Source organism: Cibotium barometz, chromosome 49 (assembly GCF_041138505.1).
Source record: "Cibotium barometz isolate CiBa-2024 chromosome 49, ASM4113850v1, whole genome shotgun sequence".
NCBI classification, from domain to species: domain Eukaryota; kingdom Viridiplantae; phylum Streptophyta; class Polypodiopsida; order Cyatheales; family Cibotiaceae; genus Cibotium; species Cibotium barometz.
Window position 1 is genome coordinate 887,894 of NC_141094.1, and position 10,495 is coordinate 898,388.

Sequence of the window (10,495 nt, forward strand, 5' to 3'; positions counted from 1 at the left end):
CTCCTACTTTATGGATGGGGATGATCATGACACATGTTAGTGGTCCAAGAGGAGGAGGCCTTCACACAAGGATCTATGAAAGAGTTCAGCAAGGATTGGAACCATGTTGCTATGATCATGCACAAAGTGTTTCGCACAAAGATCTTCATGGTTCTTAGCATGACCATTATGCATCATGTCATCGCACATAAGCTTCCCATGCTAGAGGATTTGTGATAGGCATGTGTGGTTTCTTTTCTTCAAGAATTGGCCATGCATCCAAGTTGCCAACACTAAAGAAGAGTTCGTGCAATTCTATCTCATGCTTGGTCAAGAAAGCACACTTTTTTTTTACGGGTAAAGAGGTGGGAGAGAATCTATGCATTTCACGTGCAAACATATTCTTGCATGCATGTTCCTGTAGGAGGTGACCAATGTAGCCCTATCTCTCAAGGGTCTATCTTGAGAGTATGACAAAATCTCCATAGAAACTATACATATACACCTGCATCCTGATTGCCTAGCGGGACGATACTGCAATATGCACAATCTGAAAGCCACAAGCCAAGCTAAGCACATCCATATAAAGTGGGCTTCCTCATAACCTCTGACTACTACATGAGTACTCTATGCAAGTGAGGCCTAAATAAGCATGCCACACCTCCTGAGCCACATGCCCCCCAGAGGTACAAGTATGGCCCCTACAGTTAGAGACTCCCACACATAACCTGACACCTCAAGTAGCACCCTCTCAAGGTTTTGATGAGTCTCCTTGTAAAAGACCATGTCCCTTCCTATTGGGTCTCAGCAAAGCCACCTTGGTTGGACCATAGATCCCATTACAATTTCATGTGGCCATGTGAAGCACATTTGTAATCTCATACACCCTGCCGCATTAGGCGGGACACCTCTCTGTAATAATGATCTGTTATAATGACACGATCATCTCGATACACAGCCATTTTCCTACCTTGCATGCTTTGATATGAGAGAGAGAAAGAGAGAGAGAGAGAGGGATTATATTAAACATATTCAAAAGACCCAATGGGTCTATAAGACCAAAAGTGGCACAAGAGTTTCATGTGGCTCTAGGCCATGAACAAGACTAACGAAACTCAAAAAAGTTCAAACAAAAAGATAGACTAGCTGTTCTCTCATCATCATCATCACAGTGTGCACTATGGTGAGCATGTCAATACATCTCCAAGTCAATACAAGAAAAGGAGGGCTCATGTGGGAGTAATATCCTCCTCATCCATCCAGAATATCTAGCATAGGTGAGTCCATGACTACTAAGAGACTCACAAAGCGTGGAGACCTAGGCACATTGATGTTGAGTGTAGAGTGACTAGTCCTCTCCTATCTCTATTAAGCTCTATCAGGTAAAGTCCTAAGCTACGATAGGTGGGAAAGTTGACGATCCTAGACAATGGACCGAATGCTTCTTGGAAGAGGCACTGTAATCTTCCACGATCTCAATCTCATAAAATACTAGGCATCTGTATATATATGTAGTGCTCCTCCGTCTTGACCTCGGAGGAGTAGAGGTGACAAATCCTGTCCTCACAGGCAATGCCCTTTGCTCTTCCCATCTCCACTCTAAGGTGGGGGGATGAGACCCAAATCTGTCCAATGTCATTCTCGACATCTTGGCCTCTGGATGAATCCATCCGCTGTGATGTGATCTTCATAGAACTGCATCTTTGTGGGTAGTGGGTGTGTGTGTAGGCTGAGGAGATCTGACTGAATGATCGAGTTAGTATCCTGATGGGTAAGGCAAAGGGAGGGCCCATCTAAACTGTACTCAAAGGGTGGTATAGACGATCAATCTGGGGTGCCCATGGGAGTGATTCCCAAGTATATAGTAAGATGTGCCCGTATCCACTAGATTTCCCATGTAGGTGAAATGATGTATGGATGCAACATGAGTAAGAGGTGTTAAAGATCATCACCTTGGTCTTCCCAAGGTTAACTGTAAGATAAGGCTGCTCACAGGTGTGCAATGCATCAAGTGCCTCTACAGTCCCTCAGCTACATTTGAAATAAGAAATAAGAAATGTGTGTGTGCGTGTGTGTGTGTGTGTGTGTGTGTGAGAGAGAGAGAGAGAGAGAGAGAGAGAGAGAGAGAGAGAGAAAGAGAGAGAGAGCATATTAAAGTCTACAAAAGACCCGAAGAATCTATGAGACCAAAAGATGTTACATTTGATCCATGAGTAAACTGTATGTCAACAACATGAAAAAGAAAATAAATGGCAAAAAAGAGCTGTGCGTGATCCCTGGTGACTCCACTTGCACAAGGAGCCAGTGGGACTTGGTGGTGGGCTCGGGTGTCTCATCCGGAATGTCTTTGTCCCATGTGACATTGCGTGGGCTAAGTATCTGTTACAGTCAACTGGGGTTCCTAACAGAGAGAAAGAAAGAAAGAAAGAAAGAAAGCTAGCTATATTAAATGCTTCAAAAGACCACATGGGTCTATGAGACCAAAAGTGGTACAAGAGTTCGATGTAGCACTCGTCCATGGAAAAAGACTAACAAAACTGAAAAAAAAAGTTCATACAAAAAAATAGACTAGCTGTATGTCTATTTCATCATCATCATCAGCATGAGCATGGTGTGCATAATGGCGAGCATGTGTGTACATGAGAGAGAAGGGGAGAGAGAGGGAAGAGGAGATGAAGAAAAAAAAGAAAGCAGAGATGAGAAGTATGTGAGGCAATCACCCTACATGACTTCTAGAAAAGCTTGGGCTTTTAATGAGAAAATGATACATTTGATAGTTAGCACATATGACGTGATTCAACACTGCAATACCCACACAAAAACAATGTGTACGAGGTTGCCCATAACACGTGCAGACAGATCACCCACCTCAGCGATACTGCACAGGCCATGAAGACCAGTCTTGTTGTAACCTATGCGGATGATGTTAGAGAAAGCAATTCAAGTCAACCTCCATCTTATAGGCCACTGCCCACTGCCCACAATCTCAGAGAAGCCTTATGTGAAGATGAGAGGCATGGAACCCCAAATAATATGCTTGCTGGTAGTAGAAAGCTTTTGTCTTTGTGTCTGCATGAGCATGGTGGATGTGAGTGAACAAAGCCCTTAAACCACTCGTTGATCACCTGTCTCCAGAAACTATTATCAATGTCAGCTGCTCTTACTCATAATATGAACAAGGTTCTATTGCTCCCAGCAAAATAGCAAGAGGTTTACTACAAACAACTAACTGTACATAATGTCTTAACCCCTTTACGTATCATACAAAATGTAGCCCTCCATCCATCAACATGGACCTGTAATATTAAATTATGAGTAAGGAAGCACTGCTCTCGACAAATGAGGCAGAAGATATCTTGAGTATATATAGACAAAGATGCCTTTATCGCCTCACCTTCCGGGCTTCAGCCACACACAAACAATGAACTGAAATCAGATTAAGACACGCACTTATGTTCAATGAGTGTCTTTCTGCACAAGTGTGCAAACCCGGGAAGGCATCACACACAGCCTGCACTGCCGGAGCAGACAAGTATGTGCACATTCCAAGGTTTAAGGAGGTCAGACCATAACCCTCTTGCACATATGATAAAGTCTTTGAGTAATCACAGCTAGTCAGAGTGCTTCCATTGTTATTGCTGCTGCTGCTACTACTGCTACTGCTGCCGCTGCAACTGCTAGCATTACTTCTGTTCCGGGATCTGTGCTTTGGACTGGCCTTTGGAATTTTGTACTTGCTGCTATTTGCAAGTGCATACATGGAAGCATCTGTGATATGGACGCAGTTATAAAGGCCCAGAACACGCAGATGATGACATTTGTCGGCCAACGCAATAATGCTCCGATCTGAAGAAGAAGGTCATGACAGTCAGTTCAAAGAAACCACAAAATATAACTATTTAAGGTTGCAATGAACTTGAAAACGTATTAAAAGGCTGCATATACCTGTGATTAACAGACAACCACATAAGTCGACGTTCCTGAGGTCTGAGCACCACGATGCTAAGCCAGTAACCCCTGCATCGGTAATTTTCTCACACCACCCCAGATTTAGTATCTGCAGTACAATACAGTTCTTTGCAAGAGCCTGCATTGGCAACCCCAATAAAGTTTGTTTTCCGCATGCAAGGACCAAAAAAAGAGGCATGCTTTGCAGAAAAGATTACCAGAAGGGCTTGGTCTGACCCAGCCTTGCTACAGCCACAAAGATTAAGGTTGTTTAGGTTGCTGCAATGCTCAGCTAGATAAATCAGCCCTTCCTCAGAAATATTGGTACAGCCGCTCAAGTTCAATCTCTCAAGCATCCCACATCCACGAGCCAGTGCAAAAAGCGAATCATCTGTAATTAATGTGCCCTTTGAAAGGTCCAGGTCCCGAAGATCGTGGCAATGAACAGAAAGAGCTTCAACGGCTTGGTCTGTCAGGTAAGGTCGACTGTTCCACATGTGACAAACCTGCAGACAACTGAACTTTGGAGCCACTGATTGTACAAGTTTACTAATGTTCCGATTGCACCTGAAATTACAAACAAGCAAAAGCATTTCAATAACATAATTTCTTTGAGTGATACATCCTACCTCCTTTTATCCCGCAACCTCTTCACAGAAGCCCCCATGTCAAAACCCTTGTGGCATGGTTCCTCCAAGTTAACATGCATGCATATCAGGCTTTCCATCTCTTAGGGTGAAAAAATGGCTTGTTCCACAATGAGGGAAATTGTCTTGTTCTTATGGATAGGCCCCAAAAACACAGAATCTTAGACGGCAAGATACACATCCGACATGTCTTGCTGATACCGAATGATTCTGACATGTCGTGCTGATTCCGTCCAGCTGATTCCGCTGCTGATTCTGCACATAAGGTAAAGATTGTACGAAAACACACTGTGCGGAAGATCAAATGCTGGCACTCTCCTTCAGCAATGTGTTCCTGGGATGAGAACTTGAATGGTGTATTGTTGAATATGGCAGAGTTTGGATACTCCTTCAAGAAAGAGGATAAATATTAGATGAATTGTACGATAAATGAGGGAGTATGGGTTCTTATAGATCCCCCAGTGGTCTAGTTGGTATGACTTCCAATCTCCAAATTGAGGAGTCGGCCCATGTGACTTGCTCCAACCATTAATATCATAAGACACATACAGTCGGGGAGTCCTCTGACTCCATCTGAGATCATATGGGCAACCAAACCGGCAAGACAATGCCAGGCAAGGTACCCGCTGTTGCACCTCTCTAATCATGAGCATGTCCTGGGTGTGAAAACAGAAGTCCAACTATGTATGTTACCCATTTGGTGGCTAACCAAACCAATACCAAGTCATCACTACCATCCTTGTCACACATCACCCCCTCCCATGTGCAAACTAGGACACTATGTGCCTAACGACATGGCTGCTCCTCATAAAGGAGACCATACAAACTAGAGTAGGTTCTGGATCAAATTACAAAAAATATGATTCAAATACTGCGGTCGGGGTTGACCATAATCTTGACACACACTTAAACTATTAATACTATTAAACAATAATGAAATGGCACAGCACAATACAAGATAGCATGGTTGAGAATTAAACGACTCTCACAATAGGGCCGGAAAACGCTCTATTTCCATGTAACATATGTATATTAACAAAAACGACGGTACAGATGTGCTGACAGTGTATGAACAGAATGTTTCCGTAGTTTCAACGGAAATACAAACAAACCTAAGCCTAGGAGCCCCTTGTTGGGTTAGAAATTAGAGGTGGTGGGCACAAAAACAGCCAAGACACAACACAACACAAGAAACACCACCTTTACATATGCTGGTAAAAACTGTCTCATTGACAAGCATGCAAGCTATATCTCATTTCAATAGCTTCACTTTCAATATATCTTTTGGAAAATAACTGCACTTTGATGATGAGGGTACCATGAAAACGAAAGTTCCGAGATGCCAAAACCCATCGCATCTCTCCATCCTCTACACACACCACAAGCAACGATGACCGTCCGATGATCCACCAAAGAGAGTATTTGCACAAGCAGTTCCACAGGCAGATCTTGCCACTTTGACTCCATAGCCTCAGTGATTCCTTCTGCTTTAGTTAACCTGTGAAGGGTTTGCTTTCCAACTGGGGCCACCCCAAACAAGTCAAATTTCCGCAGACTCAGATAATATTTAGCTTTCGTTTCCCTCAATATAAGAGTTTCTACTCCTTGAACTTTTACCTGCATAATGAGAAAGTTATATAAGCAATGCATGATAGCTGTACTCCACTCATGCCCATTTCACATCAATAGTCCAATACCATACCCTTGTTCAAACACATCACTCAAATGATAGATACATATATTTTCCTCACCTTCATGGAGATGGTGTCCACTGGAGACAAGGATCCAGTTTGAAGGGTGACTCCATAATTATGATAGATATCTCCAAAAATTCGTACTTAATCTCACGAGGGTATGCTACTAATCTGAATAATTCCTCTAAGTTCACCCTAACCCCAAATGTTTAGAGGATATACCCCAAATGCGTATTCGTGAATTTCAATCACTTACAACGACTACAGTGGTTTAGCTGGTCGTTGTAAGTGATTGAAATTCACGAATACAAATCACTGTATCATGGCAACTAGATGATAGATACATAATGTTTTCTCTCATCTTCTTGGAGATGATGTCAGTGACATTCGTTGTAAGCGATTGAAATTCACAAATACCTATCATGGCAACTAGATGATAGATACATAATGTTTTCTCTCATCTTCTTGGGGATGATGTCAGTGACACATCCCAGAAGGCAATGGTGACAAGGGTCCAATTAGAAGGTTGCCATGATTATGATATCTTCACAGAGTAATGTCCCTTCCTCTCTTGGTTTACTTTCTGATTTTCAGTAATTAAACTATTCTTTTGGTAGGATAAACCCCCTCTAAATTCTAACTACTTTATTGATGTATAGCTGGGTATCTAATCATCAGAAAAAAGTGGGAGCAAAGTGGGGCTCTACACCATGATTAAGACTGGGTTCAGCAGCAATAAACAAGTCAAATAGCCAACAGAGTCCCGCTTCTCCACAGAGTGCCGGGGGGGGGCGGGGGCGGGGGCGGCGGGGAAGAAAAAAAGAATTGGCTCATTTTCTAAATTCGGCGATTCTGCAGGCGAAATTGCCCTACGAAAACGTCTTCAAAGAGCAAATTTCCGATTCCTAATGTAGGGAAATTAAGCAACCAAATTTAATCAGGGCGGCAAATTAATCACAGAGAAGGGGGCCAGAAGAGTATGTGGGCGATTACCTTTAGAATTCGCCTGCCTTGCAATCAGCAGAAGAAGAAGAAATGACAAGCGAATTTTGTGCGAGTGTGTTGTGCTTAACCTCTGTCTCTCTCGATGAATGGTCATAACGATACCGTAAACTACGATGATTTTTCTACTTTTATTTTATGTTTTCTTAAATTTATGTATTGTGATAGTTGCTTTTTTTTTTAGCATTTGGTCGTAAAATACTTGAAAAAAACTTTAAAATACTCATAAAAATTATATTAAAATACAAAATAACTTGCTATATTTCACATAACCCTACAATTTTGAAGGGTAAGGGTGCCCATAATGTGGAGGCACCAAATGTATAAACTACCCATCTTTCTAACATGTTGAGTGAGTATGTATTAATGTGGTCCTTTTGTTAAGTGGCTCCTCAAGGACATAACAAATTGGATTTATTGATGAGGTTAGTCATTGGGCTTAATGTGAAGTAACTTTTCGATTTTCAAAGGGAAATTTAAAGTACACACAAAACCACACTCACACATACCACCATATATTATCATTACAAGGACGCCCCAACGCAATGTCGCTAGCAAGGTTTGAACCAATGACCTCTTGCAAGAAAACCATGCACCCTAACCAACTAGGCTTGCACTTGTAGGCAACTTCTAGTTTAGTTAGCTGTTGTCTTTATGTTGATTTCAAGCATATGCTTAGATTAGGATGTGACTAAGCCAACGAGAGATAGTGCAAGTCCAATGGTATGGGGTGCAATGGTTTGGGCAATGTGCATGGTCATTGTATTTCTAGCCTTAGGCTTATCGATGTGCTTTGAATTAATAATAAGTGGTAAGCTTGGCGAACAACCCCTTTGATAGGTCTTCACATTTATGCTTATGAAAAGATGGTAAATGAGGGTTTTTTTATGTACCTAGGAAAGCCTAGATGCCTATTTTTAGTCATGAACTAAAAAAGTATGTACATGTGATTTACATAGCTTTAAAAAAAGATTTTAGAGGTAACCATTAATATGCCTTCATATACCTTTAATGTTCTTCGTTGTGCGTGTGGTGCTGATCTAGTCCCTCTATTTCCAGCTCCAGATAGCTCCAGATCCAAGAAATACTTTGGCACCATAGAAAGGCACCACCATAGAGGAGGTTAACATTGAGCTTTGTACTCCCAATCATTAGGAGGGTGACACCACATGAGTTCTACCCATTTCATATATAGGGCCCATGTAGTATGTGGTCTTGTTTTTCCATTGGCATATGTTTTTTTTTCATTTTCACAGTTTCTTGACATCGACTAATCAATGGATCACATGTATGACTTTTTGGTCTCATATACCCTTTAATCTTTTACTCTCTCTCTCTCTCTCTCTCTAATTCTTTCTACATGTGTACACTTCCCTTGCTACATGCAATCACCCATTTGTTGTCACATTCCACCTTTCTCCTCCTCAATCAAACATTTTTTTGCCCAATTTGACCATTGACAAGTCCATTCACCCCTTCATTGCCTCCCCTCACACATTCATTGCCCCATTTGACCATTCATTGCCCTAACCGTCCATTCACTATCCATTCACTCCTTTGCTAGCTCCTTTCCCCCTTCGTTGGCCCATATGTTACCTTTTTACCCCCAATCCTTCATTCATTGACCCCACCCCCGTTCCACCCACCACCATCACCACATGAACTCCCCTCTTGCATAAGCACTTGCAAAAAGCCAAAACAACAACATGCTCTATTCTACCCTATAATATTGAGTCATGATAAGATCTGTAAAATGGATCAGCCTGTATGGGAAGCTAGAGACAATGCTAATACAAAAACTATTGAATATTTCCTTTCCATGGTTGAATATTTCCTTTCCATGGTTGAACTTGTGTAAGAAGGCATGGTTGTCATGAAAGATACTTGTATCTCAAGTATCTTTCATGAAGGCATGGTTGTCATGAAAGATACTTGTATCTTTCAAGAAGGCATGGTTGTCATGAAAGATACTTGTATCTTTTAAGATAACTAACATGAGAGAAAAATGAATTCTCTCAAGTTGGATATTACTGCCTTAAGGATGGCAATGCAAAGCTATGTTCAATTAAGAAGGAAATCATGGTACTTCACCAAGATATACATACTTTAGAAAAAGAAGTGGAGCTTCCAAATGTGGAAGTAGTCAAGAAGCAAGAGCTTGTGATCAAAAACCAAAATGCAATCATGGTAGGCCCACTTGAGGAGGAGAAGTGTGAGCATATTATAGCTCTCCATGTGAGGGTAGAAGTGTTCCCTCTAAGGGGTATACTAGATGAGGATGGGAAAATTATGCAAGAAAATGGGTATTGATGAGACCAGTGATCCCCTTCCAACTATGCTTGACATTCTAGGAAGGACATATATGATAAGGATAAAATCTCTCTGTATCCATTTATATGGTAATGACGTGTGGACGTAGGGGGGGTATTTTTCCCTCTTGAGGAGGTTCTTTTTTCTGAGCATATGTATACACTCTTATGAGTGTGTGTAAGTGACCTTATCATGTTACTTCACTTATATCAATCTTATCACTTACACACACTCTTATGAGTGTGTATATAAGTGACCTTATCATGTCATTTCACTTGTAGCTCACTCATTCTCATCAATTTACTTTAAGTATTGTGCTTCTATCTATCTCTCCTTGCTTGCTGCATCTGTGTGTTTTGCTACCTTCAGCTCCACTCCAACAATTAGTATTAGAGAAGGTTCTCTTGGCTCTCTCCCCCTTATCAAATCTTCTCCTTGAGCTACTCTTTTGATTGTCTCATATTGAGTTGTCCTCTTTAGTGGAGAAGGTATACCCTGTTACCATATTATAGTAGTGATGTGTGTGAACACACTTAGGACCGCCGGGGCACTTTTTCCCTCACTAGGAGTTTTTTCCCCCGTGCATTGTATATACGCCCATTATCTTCTAGGGCTTGTAATCTTTCATTTTTGGCACTCATAATACACTATTGTGTTGTGCTCAAGCTTCCTCATCTTCTTGAAGTTGTGTGTGCATTCCTGCAACCCTAATTCCAACAATTGGTATCAGAGCAGGCTTCCTCCTCCCGGGCAGCATCACCGGCACCTGCCGCTTCATCTCCTCCGATTGCGATGAGGTTTCACGAGCGTCTGCAGGTTAGTATATGCCGTGGGTAAGCCCGTAGGGCTTGTTCGTTTCAGAATTTTGATCTGAAGTCATTTCGCCCTCCGTTTTTGCATTCCAAGTACTGCGCA

General features: G+C 41.8%; 1 protein-coding gene across 3 annotated transcripts; it reads right to left on the reverse strand.

Moving 5' to 3' along the window:
- Positions 1 to 3,151: 3,151 nt before the first annotated feature.
- Positions 3,152 to 7,387, reverse strand: LOC147610175 (F-box protein SKP2B-like). 3 transcript variants are annotated; one of them, XM_086786361.1, is made up of 5 exons: positions 7,262 to 7,387; positions 5,893 to 6,191; positions 4,146 to 4,494; positions 3,925 to 4,036; positions 3,152 to 3,825 (listed from the first exon to the last, which is right to left on the reverse strand). In XM_086786361.1, exons 2-5 carry the CDS (start codon positions 6,039 to 6,041, stop codon positions 3,362 to 3,364), a joined length of 1,074 nt encoding a protein of 357 aa, XP_086642487.1. In that variant the 5' UTR covers positions 6,042 to 6,191; positions 7,262 to 7,387; the 3' UTR covers positions 3,152 to 3,361. The 3 variants fall into 3 exon arrangements, with proteins under 3 accessions (XP_086642487.1, XP_086642486.1, XP_086642488.1); XM_086786360.1 differs by having other exon boundaries at positions 3,925 to 4,066; XM_086786362.1 differs by having other exon boundaries at positions 3,925 to 4,066; positions 4,146 to 5,230.
- Positions 7,388 to 10,495: the final 3,108 nt, after the last annotated feature.